This window comes from Stigmatopora nigra, chromosome 6, assembly GCF_051989575.1.
Source record: "Stigmatopora nigra isolate UIUO_SnigA chromosome 6, RoL_Snig_1.1, whole genome shotgun sequence".
Lineage (NCBI taxonomy): Eukaryota > Metazoa > Chordata > Actinopteri > Syngnathiformes > Syngnathidae > Stigmatopora > Stigmatopora nigra.
The window spans coordinates 9,632,650-9,654,856 of NC_135513.1; the positions used below are offsets into that span (position 1 = coordinate 9,632,650).

Below are 22,207 nucleotides of genomic sequence, written 5' to 3' on the forward strand. Positions count from 1 at the left end.
TCAGAAAAAGAGAAATGACACTTGTAGTGGTAAAGCTGGGCCAGGAACCAGGTACAACCCTCAGCTAGGGCATCATTCAGCATTTGCATCTGAATTTCAGATTCAGCATTTGCTTCTTTCCAGCTTGTGTCCATTTTTTTATATCACATGTCTTCAAACAGATTTCCTGTATTTAGAAGCAATTCATCAAAAATGAGTTTACAGTCCCTTTAACAATTCCTAACACATGAATTCCCAAAAGAGGATTAACCGCTGATGCCGACAGAAAACACTGGCCACAATATTCATAGATGTGCTGTCTTTTTTTAACCCTTGAAAACAAATCACATTTGTCCTTTGAAACGCTCTTGTGTTAGCACTCAACGCTGGAGACAAAAAAATATGTTGCCTCCTAACATGGCAAGTTTCCTTCATTTGACCCAGCGTGTCGGTTCGATTGTGGTTCACAATAACAACAAAAAGCCCTTCTTGGGGGGCACGGAGCGATTCCTGGGAGCTTACAACTTAAAAAACATACCGTAATAAAGTGGCAGGCATTTGTGCAGATGTGTACTTATAATTTTAAACAAAAGTAACATTTTTCTGGATTTTATGGAAGTATTTCATTCTTCCTGGTAGGGGGGCTCAAACGAAAATAATTGAGAAGCACTCCCTTTATAGCTTTTTTTTGTGATGTTAATTTACTATCACCCAATACAATTATGTATCTTCAAGAGTAGCGTTACGTACAGACATCAATCTCTATCCACAATACCATAAAACACATACAATTAATCTTACTATTTAATTTCCTCATTTTATTTCATTCTATAAGTTTTTCTTCAGTCAATCTTTTGCATCCAAGGAAATTTCCCGAATACGGGATGAAATACAGTTCTAATCTAAACTAATCTACAATGAGGTGTTTCATCCTTTACTCACTAGATGGCAATACTGTAAATAGCACTGCTTTGTATTAGCTCACAAAAGTTGCAAGCTTACAAAAGAGTTGATTTCCGAACCGGCCTATCTGTGTGAAATTCCCATCAGATTTCAAATGTTTGATTCATTTTCTCTTTGTTCTAGTGCTGTTGTATTGTATTATGTTCACAATTTTCATAGATGACAATGCAAGCCTGTTATCACTTGCATGCCAGAGAGAGGTTGACCTTTCATCTGAATGTCATGCTGCTTGCTGTACAGAGTCAATGGCTGTGCAAGATTATAAGGAAATGAAAAATAGTCATGAACCACTTGTATATAGCTTCTGTGCAAGCTTCTGCATTTAGTCTTCTGGTGGGTTTCTTAAAGGAGTTTTGTTGTTACTTTACCATGGAGGATTTGATTGGTGTTTGTTTAGAATTGCTGTATATACGGACCAATTCCTACAGTCCAATTAAACACGCTAAAATATCAATTAAAAATTGTAATGATATATATATATATATATATATATATATATATATATATATATATATATATATATATATATATATATATATATATATATATATATATATATATATATATATATATATATATATATATATATATATATATATATATATATATATATATATATATATATATATATATATATATATATATATATATATATATATATATATATATATATATATATATATATATATATATATATCAGGTTTCCTCCCACATCCCCAAAATATACACAGTAGGCTGATTGAACACTCTTGTGCCATGCTATTAGCTAGTGGTTCAGAAAATGAATACATCAATGTTTTTCCTGTTTTGTCCTTTATGTAAATGACTAAATCCCTTTGCTTTATTTTCTTCACCAGACCACACATTCACCACGTCTTAAAACACATTGCTATTTGAAATGGGGCCAAAGCCACTGTCAGTCTCCTGCGGGTGCAGTATGAGTATGTGGAGACGTGTAGAGGGGGTAATCAGTATAACTGGGTCACCTTATTCCAGCATTCAACGCCAAACAACCACATCAGCACAGTCACTTATACCCTTCCGTCTTAATCCCCCTGCGACGTGTGTTTGTCTATAGCACTAGAATACACACTCACTGTTAAATTGACACTTTTTTTCAAAGCACCTGTGCTTTTGGGACAAGCAAAATGAGTACAAACCTGTTTTAATCCCATCATGTTTCTCAACTCCTGACTCTTGACCTCTAAGGACTCCCACTGAGCTTGTTTGAAGAACCTGTGAGGTCTTGGGAGTCATGTTGCCGTCTCTGATACACTCCCTCTGTATGTTTTTCTTCCTCTTCTGCCAACCCCCCCCCCCCCATCCCCACATGACTTCATGTAATATATGTGCATACACTTCAGTGACCTGCAGAGGCACTCTGATCTTAAATTTGACACCTTGTCTACAGGGAGTAGTATAGGACATATACAAGCATTACTTTGTGCAGGAGTTTGGCCTGCTTTGATGTCCTCTTTGGACTCTTCTTTGCATTCACAGCAGAGAAGAGGAATGGCCTCCCGCACGGTACTGAGAACATCTGTTGATAACAAGTGAAGGCATGAGAACAACAGAGGAGATCAGTGTTTTGGTCAAGAGAGAAAGAACAAGAAATAATGATGAAAAGACAGATGCGGTCCTGTCTATACTGAGCAACAGAAGAAGCAGCTAATATGTATATTTATATACATAGTCTGAATATTTGTCTCAATAAAACTCACATGTAGAAGTAAATGTTTTGCAACTGTGTCACTCCTCTTTTCTGTTCTACTTTGTGTATTCTCTATAGTGATTTCTTCCCCCTCTGTCTTTGTACTTACTCTGTCCGTCTTTCACACTTTCTCTGGCATCAAAAGACGGTTATTTGTCTTTATTACAGGTTCAACGGGCAATTTTAGCATGAAGCTTGATGAGTGTTTATATAAGTAATGTTCCTATTATGTTGGCTGAGAGGCCGCTCTCTGTCACGTACTTACACGTGAGATCATACATACTTGTCAAAAGTATCTAAACAAACAGTTTATGTAGACCGATGACAATCCTTACTGGCATATGTGTGCGTATGTGGTCTTTGAAAAGCTGATCATGCTTGTGCTATCCTTCTTCTGCCACATTGCCATGGCGACAGTGCCCTCCCGGGGTAATGGGGGACGAGTGTGCTAGAGCTATTTATTCTCCCTCCCTCACTCTTGCATTTCCTCCATCTCTTGCTCACTCCATCTCTGCCCTCTCCCTCCTGCTGCAACCTCTTTGCCGCTCTCCTCTATTTGTCTCCCGCCTTCCCTTGCTCTTTCTTACCGTCTCTGATTGGCTTAACACTCCCCTCCTCAAAATGAGATACTGTCTAATGAGACGAGGGTGAAGACGAGAGTAAGGGAGACAAAGAGCAAATGTCTTTAAAAAAAGAGAATATAAGAAAAGCTAGAGGTGGACAGCTTTGCAGACTTGTGTTGTTTTTTTTTTAAGTGTAAAACTAAAACCTGTTTTTTCAGTACTCTATACTAATAGCACTTTAGAAGCAAACAGTGGACAATGCTGAAAACATTGTCGAGATATGTGACCTCCTTTTTCTGATGTCTGGAGGATGCACTCACAAGTTGCATCATCGGAAAAAATCTAAAACACTCCAATATAAAATTAAAACTGTTGTGATTGTGAAATAGGCATTTAAAGATGGAGTGAGTTTATGAGTTTATTTTATTTAAGAAAGTTTTTTCCCTCCTCATTAATCATATACCAACTCATCATAACTTTTCTTCCATTTTTTAAATTAATTAAAGTATTTTTGCAATTCTACACACCTTAAACAGGACATATACAATAGCGATAAGGAGACAGACTATAAAAAAAGAGTAAAAAGGCCGTGAGTGATGGAGATAAATGGCAGCGTAAGGAAGAAAAAAGATGAGTGAAGTGAGAGGGCTGCACTGTGTGACATACTGCAGACAGAAAGACTAACAGAGCGGGAAAGGGAGATGACAGAGAGGGAGAAAGCAGAGAGCTGAGGTACGTCAATCGCCCCCACCTCCCTGCTCCTCCCCATTTTCGCCTCCCCCCTACCCTCCCTGCCGTGTAGCAGACTTTGCTAGATTGTAACAAGCCACTCAGATGGGCTGCAGTACACACACAAAACACAAGCACGCGTGCACACTGAGACTGTCGCTAGATTCCCTCAAGATCATGTGAACATGCCCCTCCACCCCCGTCCCCCTTTTTGCTTTCCTATCAGCGTGTGTCACCGTGCAGCACACACATTCTCTTTACATATTTAAAAGGGGTAGGGTGAGGGGACTCACAACACATGCTTGCCTTCTCTCAAATCTTTCAGGTCACTTTGACACACACAAATGTGCAGTGTATAGTACACACAGCATATACACACATACACGCTCTGGCACTCGGCCTCATTCCCTCCCTTTTTCACCCTCTCTCCTCCCACCTGAGCTGTAATTTGCAGGGCTGATGAGGGCAGACCAGAGGCAGGACTGAATTCTGCTCACTCTATATAACATTCACACTCCCACACACATACACATCCACAGTGAGCTCTTACTACTGGGAGAATCTGAGCCTTTGTGTACGTCTGTACGTGTGTGTGAGTGCATGTGGCTGAGTGTGTGTGTGAGTGAGTGTGTACGTGTGTGTGCAAGCAATCTCTTTAACCTCTCCTTCTTCTCGTCCGTTTCTCTGTTGCTTTTTGTCACTCTCTCCCGTCCCTCTCTTTTCCATCTCTCTCTCTGCTCCCCGGCTGTGTGTTTCTATCCGCGGGGGTGTGCGTGCGTGTGTGTGTGTGTGTGTGCATGTGCGCGTGTGTTTGTGTGTGAGAACTGTGGGGAAAACAGACGCTCATGTGAGCAGCAGCAGTGACTGGTGAGAGACAGGAAAGACGAGAGGAAGAGAGCAGGGACAACAGAGGCAACACCATCATTCTCATCGGATTCCCACCAGACATGTGAGAAGATGTCGGTGGGCGGCTGCGCGTGTCCCGGTAAGTAGCCGTCGTGGCCATGCTCGCCGTTGACGACAGCGGCGGCGACGGCCGCCGTTGCCAGACGCAGACTTTTCCTCTTTTTGTTGACGGATTTGGAGTTAGTGAGTGCGGGTCCTGCTGCGATGGCGTGACAGAGGCACGGAGAACCAGGGAGCTACACGGGCGCCCTGGGGCCCTGGTCTCACTTTGCAAAGGCTCATGGGATGTTGCCTCCTGTGTTGGCCTGAGTGCAGGGAAAGAATAGATGGGTCAACACTCATATGTTTCTTTTTTACTTTTAATGTAACTTTTTGCAGTATGTTGGCATGGTTATAGGCGATTGAATAGGACCAGATATATGTGGCGCACGCACTCTGTCAAGAAGTTCTTTCTGTGGTATCAATCATTTTGCCTGATTGTGTTTGTACCTGTTGTTGTAGCTGATTATTTCTCATATGGCACAAATAAACTTGTGTAAAACCGTATTAGAAAGGTGAGAAAGGAGTTAGGGTGTCAAAAGGTCAAAGGTCACTGATTGCACGATTGCATGAGCTCAGTCAAGTGGATGTTGGATGGGGAAGGTGATACAGAAGCTCATAAAAGTCAGCATCGCTTCAATAGGACAACCTTTTTATTCATAATGAACTGAAGTTTTCAATTTTGTTGAATTATAAAATGGCTCAACAAATCAGGGTACCCAGAATTCCTTCTTTCCTGGGGTTATTAAACAGGTCAGAGCATAGAAACACTGCAGTACTCAAATATTCATATTCAAGTGTTGTTAAATCTGGCTTGTACATTTTAATTTTGTATTTTTGTTGTTGTTGTGACTATATTTTTCTGGCTATAAATCTAGGTACCAATAAAAATAAAAATATCACAATGAACAGGTAAAAAGTATTCGGCCTTTTGGGGGAATTTTAGTTCATGCATTACCAATAACCAACATTAAAACATTGTAACAATAATAAAATGAAGAAAAACAAGCTAAATGGTCAAAAGCTAAATAGTTGCCTGTCTCTTAATATCATAGATTAACAGTCATACATGACTATATATAGATGACTTAGACTTAGATGACTGTATATACAAAAATTTGCTTACCAAATTCGTTATTTCACTCCTAATCACTACCAAATCCATTCAGATCATATCTAGACAGTTTTGCCAACTTTTACAAAAGTGGTTGTCAGTGTGGAGAAGAAAAAAAATACAATCGGAATGTAAGACGATGTTTTTGCATTGAAATAAGACTGAAAAAGTGTCGGTCATCTTAAAATCGGGGTCTAGATATTGTGCCCATTCAAAACACTTTTTTTTCAAATATGAGTATTGAAAAAGGAGGTCGTCTTATATTCGGGCCAATACGGCATATATCACAGGTCCACCTCAAGAGTAATTTATAGACTATAAAAGATTATTTCAAAAGTTTCAGATGATTGCATTATACTCAGATAAACGTTTTATTTTTGAATTTTATGAATTGATACCATGTTTTTAGGGGTTTAATCAGAGACAACAACTTTTTGAAGCAACTATCCCTTATATTAAATAACCATATTGCAAAGTGTTGGTTTTAACAGAGTATTTGAAGGATGAAGGTTGTACTTGAATAGGGCAAGTCTGACAGCAAACATATAGCTTCACTTATTTTTATTGACTCTAATCTCAGATGTTAGGAAGGAAAAAGAAAAAAGCAAGGTCTTGAAAAAAAATCCTGCGCTGGTGACCCCCTCAAAGGCAATATATTATTAAGTGTTAGTGCGATTTATGTCCCACTTCCCCAAGCACGTGTAGACATGAAATATAATCCCATAGTTGAAAATATATTACTGCATAGTACTCGTACTGTTATGCAATATTCAGCTGCAGGGGGAGTCAAAGTCAATGTGTTTTGAGTGTTTTGGCAGCTGTATTCTCGGGCATGGTACTCTTCGAACCCCCCCCCCCCCCCCCCCCCCCCCCCCCTGACCATAGTGACTACAGTGCTCAACTTGCATGATGACTGAGACATGTGGTCCAACCGCAGACTTTAATCATGAAAATGGTGGATACACAAAGTAGTATCGTGTCTTGTGGTTTAAGGTTGTTCTCATACAGCCACTTTAGAAAGGGCAGCCAAGTTCAGAGACAATGCGTCACAGTAGCAATAGATGAACAAAGAATAACGCAGTGTTGGAGATGGATGTATAAATGAGGAGTCTAGCTGTGTGATTAAGCTTCCGTGTGATTAAACCTGCACGTGTGTTTTCAATCTCTGGGCCCTGTGCTCCGCAAGGCAAATAGTGCTGCCACTTCAGCCGTTAAACAAGCTTGCACAACCCAAGCTGTAGCGTTTGTTTTCAATGGGTCCTTAGCTATCTTGCGGTCAGATTGCATACTTAATCATTATGGTCATGGAAATTTCCAAAAGGTCGGAAAGACTGCCCAGTGATGAGTCTCCCATTTTGCACTCATATCGTTTTCTGTATTGTTCCCGTTTCGTTTGTTTGATGTGTTTCATTTGTATTCACGTGGCAACTATTTAGCCACACTTACTCATTAAAATAACTAAAAAAAACATAATTTAACTTGACAGATTATCTGATTATTGGGATTTTTTTCAATTCTACAACAATGATGGTTGAGGATTGAAAATTCAGTGCTGAAATGGAAGATCAATAGATGGATTGACATTTACCAGGGTCATTGGATGAGTTCATTCTTTTGGGACTTTACTGTGGTCAATCAAGGAAATGCAGTTAAATGCCTCATTTATGGAAGATACTTCCACTTGGTGAGTGAACTTCAATTATACAACTGAAGTCATCCAACAATTTAACCCCGCCGTCTCCCCAGTTGTGGCTTGTTTACATTCCAGTGCCATGTTCAACAGCAAAGGGTCCTCCCCTCCTTCTTGTGTGGGCTCAGTGTTTGTGCGGGTGTGTGCGTACACGTGGATATACACACAGCATGTGGATGACATAAACATTGGAGCAGAATGCGTGGGGATGTCATCCAAAACTGGAACAAAAGAAAGAGAGGACAACTTATTGTTTTTCAACTTGTGAAGGTTCCAAAAATGACATTAACCTTTCCATGACCTTTCGTCCATGTGTGTGGACATCACATTTTTGGTGGTCAAAGACTACAATGTTAAATTTTGGACTACAAGGGCCTGGCGTCCACGTAAAAAAAAAACCTATGATCATTCTAAAACTATGATAAAAAAAGATACCGTATTTTCACGACTATAAGGCGCACTTAAATGTCTTAAATTTTCTCCAAAATAGACAGTGCGCCTTATAATCCAATGCGCCTTATATATGGAAAAAATGTAATTCATTGAGGGTGCCCCTTATAATGCGGTGCGCCTTATAGTCGTGGAAATACGGCAATTCTTTGTTTTTGCACTTATCTGGTCCCAATTAGCTTAAATATTATAGGGAAAATTAAAATACATGCCTTGCAAGAGTCCTGGTCTTAGGAGGTTAAACTTAACCCTCACCACTAGCCTAACCTATGATGACATGATCTCACATATATTTCTATCTCGACGTTATTCCCCCTTTCACCTATCCCACGTAGAAAGACTCCATCCTCTTTCCTTTTTGATGCCCCTGATTGCAAACGTATGTTTTCTGGCCTGTTGGCAAGATGAGCAGAGAGAAGACGGAGGGGGAGAGACAGTGAGAAGGGGTGGGTTTGCCCTCTCATGCAGGGAGTCACATGGTGTTCCTGATTGGAGGAAAATGAGTAAAGACTGCAGCCTGCCCGAAATGGCAAGAGACAAAAAGGCACAAAGGCTTAGCTGTTTGGAAAACGGGTTGCACAACCGGAGTCTGAAAAGGAGGGAGGGTTGGGGCTACATTATGAAGGAAAAAGACAGAGAGAGTAGAAAGATGTGATTTGCCAAAAGAAGAGTTAGAGGGAGGGCTGTGATAAAGAAAAGGAGAGGGTGATAGAGGGGAAAGAAGAGGGATGAGGAGCAAATGGGAGATGAAGGCTGCAGGAGTGAATGAGAAGTAGGGAGGGAGAAAGCTTGAGACAGGGAGAAATCAGACTGTTTCTGTTTTCTGCAAGGCTGAGCGCTGACGTGATTGGCTGCTGGGGGTGCTTGAAGGAGGGGGGCAGACCTGACTCGAGATCAGAGACAGACAAAATGGCTCCCAGAGAACAGAGAACGCAGCATCAGGCCACTGTCACATCCCCTCACACAGCTGTCAGCTGACTCGTCTTTGAAATACAGCCCCTCCTTCTCCACACACACACACACACACACACACACACACACACACACACACACACACACACACACACACACACACACACACACACACACACACACACACACACACACACACACACACACACACACACACACACACACACTCACACACACACACACACACACACACCTAAAGGCTAAGCCACCTGCTAACATGATTGCAGAATGATGACAATGATGGATAACAATGCTGATCATTAAGTATGCCACATCGACTTTTGTCTTCTTTTGCTTAAATTAAAATACAGACGTGATTATTTACAACCGCCCATCACTACATGATGACCTCAAGTCAATACAGTATAAATAATGCATTTATAATGACTGTTTATATATATATACAATTTTGACAATGTAAAGTAATGCAGATTATGAGGGCCTAATATATCTAATATATGAATACTTGTGTATGTTTAAACATAACATGATCATAGTTCTTAATGTGGAGTTCTTCACCTCTACAACCACAAAAACAATCCTGTACATTCTCATTTTGCCCTTTGAAATGCTTTGTTAAATATCTTATGCTTGTTATCATTATATTGTGTTAATTTATTAGCGGTAGTGTAATTAGTGAGTCTATTGGTAGGTAATGATGTGTGAGACACAGGGAATTTACATTTTGGTAGTGGGATATTAGTGCTGACTGGAAATCTTTAGCAATGGGTTCAAGAAAAGTGGCAGAATGAAACGCGTTTATATATTTGGCCACACGGGGTCACTGCTGCTAAAGGACAGAACAACAGCTTTCTACTGCCTGTCTGAAATCTCACAACCTTCTCTGAGGTAATATACAAAGTTGAAGTATTCAGAACAAAACAATTTAGATGATGATTCCAAAAATTCCAAAAGAGCCACACCAGGCTCTCGAGCCATAGGTTCCCTACCCCTGACTTATAGCAATAGAAATGACAATGGAAAAAAAATATGTGATTCCAAAGCACATTAAAATAAACTCCGGATGGTCATTTTGTTTCTATCAGGGGACTTTGGGATGAGTGCGTAGAGTCTGGTGTTAGGGGAGGGCAAATGGTCGTTATCAGAACTGAGGCAGACGTTCAGTTTCCTGTTGACTGGTGTGTGGAAGTGCCCCCTCCTCACCCACCAATGCCTCTGAGCTGACAGTCTGGACAGTGGAGATATCTCACAGGGGAAGAAGAATGAACACGTGACAACACGTGTAAGCGTTTGACCAGTGTATCGCAGTCAGCGTGGCTTATTGGGTGACAAAATGGCCATGTCAGAGGTAGAAACTGAGGGAGGTAAGATGACCTTTTCCTTGTGGCCTCTTGCACAGCTGATTCTGCAGCACATGACAAAGGGAACATTCTTGCCAGAGTGTTTTTGCTGTGACTTATCCTGAACTCTGGTTCATTCTTGTCTGCCAACCCCACTGTTTGTTCTTTGCTTAAATTGGATTAAAAAGAGAGGTCAGCTTCACTAACCACTTACTCGTTTACGCAATAACATCTTAAATCACTTATCATAAATGTTGAAAATTGCTTATCCACTAACTATACTTTAAGAAGGCTCAAAGCAGGAAAAATGACAGCTCTGACTTTTAAAATTTTGCGAGCATTTTAAAATAATATTCATATGTGATTTGCATCAGGCGGCCCAGCGCCGCGAGTGGTGAGCAAGTCGGCCTCATAGCTCTGCGGTCCTGAGTTCAAATCCAGGTCGGTCCACCTGTCTGGAGTTTGCATGTTCTCTATCGGCCTGTGTGGGTTCTCTCGGGTATTCTGTTTCCTCCCACATTCCAAAAAAACATGCATGGTAGCTGATTAGACACTCTAAATTGCCTCTAGGTATGAGTGTGCGTGGTTATTTGTCTCCTCATGCCTTGCGATCGGCTGGCCACCGATTCAGGGCCCTGTCCCCTTTGCAGAATCTTTATCCTAAACAATTTACTCTTTAAGTTATACCTCGTATTTAAGTTATATCTATGTATTCATGTTACACAGTTGTAGTACTTGGATTCATGTCTGAGGCTAGCCAGAATAGGGACGATTCAACAGCGTGACGCGTGTGTGGATGTGTATTTCGCTGTTAAGGGTGCTGCTTAAAGATAAGGCCTGCCCTGTGCCTCACAGCGAAAGAGACGGTGTGTGTAAGCCCTTAAAGCCTTATCCTGATACACCTCCCACCCCCACTGCCTCTCCATCACCCGACACATACACTTGCTCTGTGGATTAACTCAGTCATGTAACATTTCAATGGCAAAGCTTACAACACACACGCACCCACATTGGATTAACCCCTGTGTGTCCGCAGATGATTCTTTGCCTCTCTCCAGTTGTGAAAACTTGCCTGTTACCATGACTACTGTGGACATAGTGTTAAATAGCAAAATCCACATTGGATTCACACACAGAGGCTCACACACATAAACTGGCATGAATGACTACACTACACTGTGATCCTGGACATAAATTGCCGCTGCCAAGAAGCTGCCATCCTTCTTTTTGAGCAACGAGTCATACTAGTTAGATAATAAATGTGTCATTTATCAAGTTTGAAGTAATGTATCCACATGAAATAAATGGTCCCGAGGGGTGCTGGAGCCTATCCCAGCCAATCCGGCGGGTGACACCCTGAATTGGTGGCCAGTCAACCGCGGGGCACAAGGATACAGACAACCATTCACACACACCCTCATACTTAGGGGAAATTTAGAATATTCAACCAGCCTACCATGCATGATTTTGGGATGTGGGAGGAAACCGGAGTCACCGGGGAAAACCCAGGCAAGCAATTTGCAAACTCCACACAGGAAGGTCCCAGATTGCACCCTCGATTTTGAGAAGTGTGAGGCCACTAACCACTCATCCACCGGGCTGCCTAGTCTCGAGGCACGTAATTAATATTTTTAAAAAATAGTTTTGCCAACGGTATATCCTTTGGCTATTAAACATCAAATTTAATCTAGCGTTAAGAGTGACTTTTCAAAAAGTTGTTTCAGGTCCTGATAGTAATCCACAGCGTGATGAAACTCACTTTAATTAAGACAGTAAGACTGATCTATTAATATCTATGTGAACCTTTTAATCACTGGAGTCATCTGATTTATTATCGCCGTCTAATTATATTGTCCTTTTTGAACAGAGTAGAAGAAATTATTATCATATGCAATATTGTTGTGGCGAATTTGCTTGTGCTTGTGTAGGTTTTCAACAGTAACTGTTACACCCTCTTTCACATTTGTATATATAAATGGATTAAAAGAACTGGATTAAAATCCCTGAATATTCCGTTTTTTATAGATCTAAAACAATGCTTATTTTAGCTTTTTATAAAATATATTTTCAGATTTTAAAAAATGATTTTTGAACTAAAAACACAGAAAGAAAATTGATTAAAAAAGGTACAATTATTGATTTAAATGGGGGAAATCAAATTTAATATACATCTACACTTTTATTTTGATCCTAAAACAGAAAGTCGGCACTCATGACTTACTTTCCCGGGCCACACAAAATGATGCGGTGGGCCAGATTTGGCCCCCGGGCCGCCACTTTCACACTTGTGCTCTAGATTCCCATAACATATTAGGCTCGAGCCCACCCTTGACCCTAATAAGAACAAGCAATGTAGTCAATGGATACAATTGATGATTATGTTTTCAAACAGTGTGGTAGCATAGCATTGAAAAATCTGATCTCCATTTATTTTGGTTGATCATAGTTCGTGCATGACGGACATATAGTCAAAACGTACTACTCGTTCTTTTTTTTTCAAAAACTTTTCCCATATGGGTGAGTTTTTTTCTGGCTGTGATCTGTCTATCTGATTATATTTTGAGGCGATTTAAGAAGATTTAGAGGCCATGGGATTCTCCTTTAAGCTTAATGCTTTGAGTGTGTGTAATTTGTGTGTATGTGTGTGTGGGTAAAAGATAGCGAAAGAAAAGTGATGTCTTTCAAATACTTGTTTGCTGGTTACTATTTTGATTAAATCAAGAATCAAACAGCCATGGAACTAAAAAGTTTTATTATATTCCAATAAAAAAATCTGTCGGTAAACTGCTAGCAAAACAGAGAAAAAAGTGTAAGCGTGAATGGAATTCTCATTTCATGTCATTTGCTGCCCCGCTTTATACTCATTAGAGTTGCGGGGGGTGCTGGAGCCTATCCCAGCTGATCGGTGGCCAGTCGGTCGCATGGCACAAGGAAACAAGGGACAACCATACATACTCATACCTAGGAGCAATTTAGAGTGTCAATTTAGCCTACTATGCGTGTTTTTGGAATGTGGGAGGAAACTGGAGTACCCGGGGGAAACCAACGCAGGCCCGGGCTGGAGCCTTTCCCAGTTAACTAAGGGGACTAGGTGGGGGACACCCTGAATCGGTGGCTAGCCAATCACAGGGTACAAGGAGACAAACAACCATTCACGTTCACACTCATACTTAGGGGCAATTCTGAGTGCCCAAACAGCCTACTGTGCATGTCTTTGGAATGTGGGAGGAAACCAGAATACCCGGAGAAATCCCACACAGAGAACATGCAAACTCCACTCAGGAGGACCGACCTGGATTTGAACCCAGGTTCCCCACTGTGAGGCCACCGAGCCACCCTGTCTCATCTTCTTTTTATTTTATTTTTTTAGAAATATCAAATCTGAAATGCTTCTTTCAACTTTTTATTGCTTTCTTTTTTTTTTTTTTTAAACAAAATTTAGCTCAGTTGTGAACATCTTTCCACACACACTTCCACTTGGCTGCATTAGGCCAATTCTCATCTCTGTCACTTAGAAGGGAAGCATGGGATGAGGGAGGAGGAGCAGGAAGAGGGAAAAATGCTTAGCAGACAACCTTTATGAGCTTTGGATGGGGAGTGGGGTGGAGTGGAGGGGGGCGACTAGCAGTGGCGGTCAGGGGAGAGAAGAGCAAATGTACTGCGGAGAGAAAGGAGGAGGAAGAGGAGGAGGGCCTAGAGCTATTGTTCATGTCCTCCCGTGAACAAAGGGCTCATCGGGGTCCGTATGTAAACCCACAACAGGCTTTAGCCCTTTGACAAGGCCTCATGCGGGACAAAACATAGCCGACACACTGCCTCTTTTGGCCCCTATTGCTTCTACGGCCTCACACTTGGCGGAAAAGTGCATCGATCGCGTTCATTGGGACGTGTTGTGTGGGTACGTTGCGCCGAGCCGTCCATTCAGCGGCCCTATCGGTCTTGACGCACGGAGCGTAGGCACGGACTCGGGCACGGATCTGTAAACATTTGTCTTCTCATTGGATTTCAGCGCAGGTAAATGGTCGCTACGCGATCCGCAGCTTTCCCACAGCCTGTCTTGCGAGTAGATATTGCTTAGCGGTTGGTGCCACTGTTTTTTTCCGGCTTGTTTTGGTGGATCCTCCTTTGAAAGGGGATTTAATGCTAAGATGTTAGCGAAGCGCCTAGCGGTGTATGCAGACTGCCATGTAGGCTAGCTAATGTTAGCTTGGCCACTAACTCATTTAGTTACTAATTTACCCACTGGGGACCGAGTGCAGTGGGGATATTCGTTTTTGTATGTTTAGAGATTGTCAGTTTCTATATCGTTTACATGCACGCTTGCCAAAGTGGTTTTTAGCTTCGAAATCTTCAAAGCTAATGTTAGCTAAAGCTAATGTTAGCATTGTGTTGCCTTTCTAATTGCCTTTGTAACCTCACAGCCCCTCGTAAAATATGCCAACCACGACCTGAAACCAATAAAAAAAATTCCACCGTGTCTTTGCAAAGGTTACGTGCAATTTGAACAACACACGACTTGGAAAGCAAGTCTTGTTTTGCGGGAAAGTTTCATTTGTTCGGTGTTTCGGTACAAGCTGGGTGCCCGAAAACAACAACGCCAGTGATACTGTTTATACGCGAAAAGTTCACATGGTGTAGAGTTTGTATACAATCTAGTTTTGGTGGGCTATTTATCACTGAGCCATGCAACACTTGACGTATTCTGTGAGTTTGGACAGTAAAGTGTCTGCTTGTTGAGCAGAAATGAACCAATTCCCAACGGAGGAAGTGGAATCCTGCTGATGTGATTGGGACTGCCTGTCATTAACCACTAACAGGAGAAGAGAGGAGCTAATGGAGCTCTCACCAACTAATGGACACATAACATTGATTATTTATTTATTTATAAACGCAATTTATGTTGTTTTTCTCTTTCCTGTTGTTGTACCCAGCCCATTGCGCACTATTGCTTGCATAGCAAATAGCTTCTGTTGACAATAAAATGAAGGCATATACTTTCTTAGTTGGAGTTGAAAAACCTGTTTTAGGTCTTGACTGAACAGTAAGCTTTTTTTTTTAATTGCATCCAAACCACTTGTGTGGGCTGCAACAAAAATATGCTGACATTCAGTTTGGTGCATTTGTGTTTGATTGTTGGATGATTTAGTCTGGTGTGTGGATGAAACATTTTACATATGAAAATCATTTCTATTTTGTTGTTCTGGCACAAGCACACATCTCATTTACATGTTTGCTGAGCTACAGTCATTTTTATTATGTTGAGACAAGACATTTATGAGGTGGGGCGTCACCATGGTGACGACTGGGGTCGTGACCTGGAGACTGCTACCCCGGATAGCCTTTAGAAAGCTTGCCAATTAGAGTAATACATATAAGGGAATGGAGCCTGTGAGAGATGGAAAAAGAATTATTTAGAGTTGTTTTTTGGGAAAATAGAGGAGTTGATTCATGTTTGCTTTTTTCCCCGTTAATGTCAACCTTAACAGCAGTTGTTTGTGGATCGTGGATCTCGCACGCACTCAGCGTATCCACATTCATAATATTTTACTATTTGAGTACCTCATGAGAGTATTTTCAATTTCAAATCAAGACCGTAACTTCCCTTTTTTTGCCCCCAAAAATAATGAATATTACAGTTAATTTATTTTCTTTTCTTCTGCTTACTTCCAGGCTGTTCCTCCAAATCGTTCAAGCTGTACTCCCCCAAGGAGCCCCCCAACGGTAGCACTTTCCCTCCTTTCCATCCCGGCACCATGCTGGACAGAGACGTAGGGTGAGTTTCGTGATTGATATGGCTATGTGAAATCTTCACAAAATCATTGCTGCCTGATTTTTACTTTTATTTTTTTCAAATTATTCCTTCATTGGCATATGTTTGTCTACTTCTGTGATATCTTCATTTAAGCTACTCCAGGAAGTGTTTTTCTTGTGTTCAGTCATTTCTGATCCTCACACTCTTATTTTATATTCTGTTATAACTTAACAATGTTCTATTGTTCTCTTACGATTTGTTAGAGTTTTTGTGTTTTGATGTGGTTGCGCTATATTGTATGTAACTCTTTCTCTTGTTTACAGCCCAACCCCAATGTATCCTCCCACATACCTTGAGCCAGGAATTGGGTAAGACAGCAGAACCTGCTTTTCAGATAATATTGCTGAGTCCTATCGCATGCATTGAGCATGAAAGTATAACCAGGCTAAATAAGGTTGTTAAACAACTCTGATACGGCCATAGCCCTGAATTTTCTTTGTGTTTTATTGCCACAAGCCAACTGTATTTCCTTTTGTTTTCATCTCCTGTCTTTTTTATGGCGTAGGAGGCACACACCATATGGCAACCAGACAGACTACAGAATATTTGAACTAAACAAACGACTACAGAACTGGACAGAGGTTTGTAAACTCTCTCATTAGCACATCAGTCAAACCATGTGTGGGCAATGGAATATTTGTCTAATTTCTAAAATGTAGGACTGCGATAACCTATGGTGGGATGCGTTTACTACGGAGTTTTTTGAAGATGATGCCATGCTGACCATTACTTTCTGTTTAGAGGATGGGCCAAAACGCTACAGTAAGGACAAGTGCTGTATTGAATACATATCACATAATCTCTAATGTTTAATGTAATTATCTTTGTTTTCTTTTCACCCATTAAGCAATTGGCCGGACCTTGATTCCAAGGTACTTTCGGAGTATATTCGAAGGTGGTGCCACAGAGCTCTACTATGTGCTGAAACACCCCAAGGAGTCATTTCACAACAACTTTGTCTCCCTTGACTGTGATCAGTGCACAATGGTCTCCCAGAATGGAAAGCCAATGTTCACACAGGTGAATGCCAAAAAAATGTGTATTGTTTTGCCACTGTCTCTGAAACATGCTTTGAAGCCTGACAAAAAAATACAGAATCAATGATTTCTGATTTGAAATTGAATTGGATGTTACAATTTAAATAATAGCAGTTCAGGGGAAGTTTTGAATAGTTATATTCATTTACTCCAAATTGTCCTTAGGTTTGAGTGTCTGTGTCTATTTTGTCAATTGTTATTCTCTTTGTCCCACTCGATTGGCTTGAAACCACTTCAGGGTGGGCACCACTTACTTACCGCTATTTGTTGGCTGGCATAGGTTTCAGCATGCCTGTGAGGCTTGACAGTGCCCATGATGTTTTTATGAGCAGCCTCCCGCGTCCGCTGTATGCTCATATATTAAAATGTGTCTCGGATAAATATTTGCCCGAAATTTTACTCGTACCTGAAATTGCTCGTATGTCCGGGGCACTTGTAGTTAACCAACAAGTTACCACTGTACAAGCATCTAAAAGGTTTTAGGTAGGAAAAAGGGGCCCGGCCGAACTTCTGTTGACATAGTATTTATCTAAGTAATGCATTTGTTACTATAATCAATAGGAAGGACCAATACACTTACAACATGAATTGTAAACCCCTCTAACTTAATGCTGGATAAGATGCAGTAATCCTTTTAATGACTGAACTCTGAATATCTATGCTGATCTAATTCTACTCTTGACTTTTGTCCTGTAGGTGTGTGTTGAAGGCCGCTTGTATTTGGAATTCATGTTTGACGACATGATGAGGATAAAAACGTGGCACTTTAGCATTCGGCAACATCGTGAGCTCATCCCTCGCAGTATACTGGCCATGCATGTGAGTGGATGGCAGTCTTGAATCTGTAACATTGTTAATGACTGTCATTTGCTTACTCTCATCTCCTGTTGAAAACCCCCTTAGGCCCAGGACCCACAGATGCTGGACCAGCTGTCCAAAAATATTACAAGATGTGGCCTGTCAAACTCTACTCTAAACTACCTCAGAGTAAGTCAATAATAAAAACACCAGATCTTCCATTTGGTGGTCATTTATGCTTCAATAATATTTTGTTTTAAATTTGAACTTGCACCTAATGAGAATCTTGGAGCTGTTGTGCAGCAGGTTGAATGTCAAAGTTAAAGAACAGATAAACCGTTTTGAAGAAAAATATGTTAAAGAATATGAAAAAAAATACAGGTAATAAATGAACAGAATTTAAGTTTCATCTAATTAATGAAAATAACCAACCAAGAATGACTGGCTAATTAATAGTTGATTGAGTGAGGAATTAAAATAAATGATTTCTTCAATAGGTTGATATTTTGTATTTGTTTTGTATCACACATACTATTGAAAGACAAAATGATTCTGTGCAACACTTACTCACGATAATCCAAGAGCCTTAATTGTTAGATTAAAAGACAACACCCCAGCAGAATAGCTTTCCAAACCAATGAACTAAGTTTGCGCTGATAAGATTATTTTCTGTATTCTGTATTCCAGCTCTGCGTGATCCTGGAACCCATGCAGGAACTGATGTCCAGACACAAGACCTACAGCCTCAGCCCCAGAGACTGCCTCAAAACCTGCCTCTTCCAGAAATGGCAGCGAATGGTGGCACCACCGGGTTAGTAAACTAAAAGCCACACACACATAGCAACATTTGACAACGCCTATATGATGTAAGCATTTCCTCCATGCTTCCCATTTTTAGCTGAGCCTTCGAGACAGGCCCCCAACAAACGACGGAAGCGTAAGATGTCCGGAGGCAGCACCATCAGCGGAGGAGGAACTAATAACAACAATAATAACAAGAAAAAGAGTCCTGGAAGTGGCTTCCCTCTTTCCAGCCAGGTTCCAGTAAGTAGACCAGTGGACTCATCTGCTGTAAACCTGGAGGGAATTTCATTCCATTTGAGAAGGTTAACAGTGATCATTCACCATTGCCTAACGCAGCCAATTAATTAATGAAGAAAAAACAGTTTTATAATATATGATCCAGTAATGGTTGTTTTCTTACTGCAAAACAGAAAATAACCAACAAATAAAAAAGGTTAATTTTCCAACAACTACTGGCAAAAAAAGAGTATAGTAACGCTGTAAGTCTTGTGCGCATATAAGCCGCACCCTTGATTCAGTCCGCTTTTTTTTGTTACAAATACGGCCTATATGTGAGAGAATACAGTATGCGCTTTGTCTGCCACCGAACAATTTAAACAAGTCAATTGAACACTTTATGTAATTGGCGGGTAATCCGACCTGTGGCAGACTTCTTGCTTGTATAATCAGGCACAGCGCAGCACTTTTGCAGAAGAATTGTCGTAAACGCTTGATGCTAGGACGGCATCCTGACACATTGGTTCATACCACCATCAGTGTTACAAAATTGCCACATTCTTATCAAGAAGGTTCTCGTAATTTAACATTTTTTCTCACTGTTAAAGGATGTGATGGTGGTAGGAGAGCCTACGCTGATGGGAGGAGAGTTTGGCGACGAGGACGAGCGTTTGATCACGCGATTGGAGAACACCCAGTTTGACGCAGCCAATGGCATTGACGATGAGGACAGCTTCAACAACTCTCCGGCCCTGGGGTCCAATTCACCCTGGAACAACAAGGCGCCCTCCAGTCAGGAGAGCAAGAGCGACAACCCCACTTCACAGGCATCGCAATAGAGTTTGGGATCCTTCTCCAATACACGAATCCCTCGCACCCTCCTCTGAGCCTTCCCAAAGTCAAAAGTCACGAAAGAAACAGGTTTCTTAGCAGCCCCTAGATGTGCGTTTAGAGCTTTGACTCTTTTAAAACGTGGCGGCTGGCGGCCCGCAGTTTGACCTCTTGCTAGGGACTCATCATAACTGTGACTTCCCAACATAGAGGCACCATGGCCCTCCCCTTGTCTGGTCCTTTTCTGTATTTCATACTAAAAATATCCTGTCTGCTTTTGCTAATTTCCACTTAGGACAGCGACATGGTAGTTTCCATGGGGAGGCATGGTGATTAAATCCAGGAGAGAACTAACCAACACTTAATCCAAGAGAACGCTACAAAACCGTGTGGCATGGCTATGGTAGCCAAGTTGCTTAGGGACAGCTTGTCCACCCAGTATCATAATGAGATCGATTCTGGACTGCTCTGATGCTCATGTCACTAGAAACCTTTGGTAAAAACGTAAGATCTGTGGGTGGTTATAAGAGAGAAAGACTGAAAGTGAGCGAAAGGAAAAAGAAGCCTAAACAAGTCAGTGGCTTTGCCAAAACGAGCAACCCAGAATTCGAGACATGTTGTAAAATTGTTGAAATTGTCACACTTTTATTGTGGGACACAGCAATTCACACTAAATACACACATTTAACCGTACACACATATGCACATGATGGAAGGAGTTTCAGTTCCTTGCTGTGTGAGCCATCGCTGAGTAGACTCCAGTGAAAGCAACCTACACACTTAAACATTTTAAGAGTTTTTATACAGTATATATTTCCCTAGAATGTTTTTTTTTTATTTCTATTAAACATCTTCAGTTCAATTATTGTAATTTTTTTAATTCAATACTGAAAAGCTACAGACCAAGGAGCACCACAGGACTTTTATTCCTCCCCTAAAATATATTGTTTTTATCTTTTGTGTTTATAAAAGAAAAATTATTTCGTGTGGATGTTTTATTTTGTCTTTCTGTTCCTTTTGGAAATTTGAAATTTTGTGTATTTGTGCTTGTATATTTAAGGTAGTAGCAAAGTTCTGTCTGAGTGTAATAAGATGTATTCTTACTTAGGTATACCTAAAGCCATCTTGATCTAATGTAAAGAAACAAAATAGGAAAAACGAGGAAAAAAAACACTGCTCTTTCCTCCTCCTCCCTGTTTTTTTAAGGGTAGTGTAAATGAAATGAGGGTACAATGGCACCATGGGAAGTTTTTCTTTTTCTCTTTTATTTTTTTTTTTGCTGTTTTTTGTTTTTTTCCCTCTATTTATTTAGGACATTCAAAAATTCATTCAGCTATTTCATATCTACGTAGATCGTTAGTTTTTCCACCCATCTACTGTCGAGTTTTACGTATTGCGTAACCTGATCAAGTGAATGTGCTGCAATGTTTGATAGGTGACATTCACCCCTATTACTTGCTTTCAAAGTTATTTCCACCTCCACAAGTATTAATTTGTGACATTTTCCACCATTTTCTAAAACCAGCTTAACATTACGTTTATCATTCATTGGTCATGTCATGAAAAGCCTAAAGAAATCCTGCTGTTTTTGATTTGGCCCTTTACATATTGATCATAAGTAAAAGTGGAATCTTCTCTTTGTACATTTTCTTACTTAAACCCATTTAAAATTCAGTTTAAATGGTGACTTGTACCTTCCTCAAACCTTGTAGAATCATTGTTTGATATCTATTTTTTTTATTTGGTTAGTTTCTGCCCTTGCTAATTAATGTATGGTACCAATAAAAAAGAAACATTTTCACTTTAAGAGGTTGTTTCTGAATCTATTACAAAACAAAGTTCCTATTTAATGTTGCAAATACCTGACTGAGTAGATTTTGTTTTATTCATTCATATTGCGTATCGCGCATCCGGGAATTGAGCCCACGCTTGCCCGCACTAAGGTCAGGCAAGTGAACCACTTTGTTCTTTCAGTGGATTAATTTAATATATTAGAAGCAAAAAAAAGTTATTTTAAACTATTTCTGTTGTTCTTTTTAATTTAATTTCTATAATCTTATTAATTTTCTCATGAACATTTTATAATTGTATGGTTTTGGTTATTAATAGAAAAGCTATGAATAAAATATCACATGATGCGTCACGTGACTGCTCTTGTTTACCTTTTTTTGAAATTCCTAAAATAGCTCTTGTGCATAATACCAGTGCTAAATTAAAGAACTACCAATAACGACCATAATAGGTTAGTTTTATTTACCACTAATAGGCTTGTTGTAGAAAAACAAAAATTAT

The 22,207-nt window shown here is 40.4% G+C and overlaps 1 protein-coding gene across 1 annotated transcript; it reads left to right on the forward strand.

The window, feature by feature from the left end:
- The first annotated feature begins 10,302 nt into the window (after nt 1–10,302).
- On the forward strand, nt 10,303–21,722 carry ldb1b (LIM-domain binding 1b). Its single transcript, XM_077718998.1, has 11 exons — nt 10,303–10,441; nt 16,088–16,190; nt 16,493–16,537; nt 16,735–16,810; nt 16,889–16,991; nt 17,077–17,249; nt 17,963–18,085; nt 18,170–18,253; nt 18,752–18,875; nt 18,963–19,108; nt 19,693–21,722. The coding sequence occupies exons 1-11, from the start codon at nt 10,411–10,413 to the stop codon at nt 19,921–19,923; spliced, it is 1,239 nt and encodes a 412-aa protein (XP_077575124.1). The 5' UTR covers nt 10,303–10,410; the 3' UTR covers nt 19,924–21,722.
- Nucleotides 21,723–22,207: the final 485 nt, after the last annotated feature.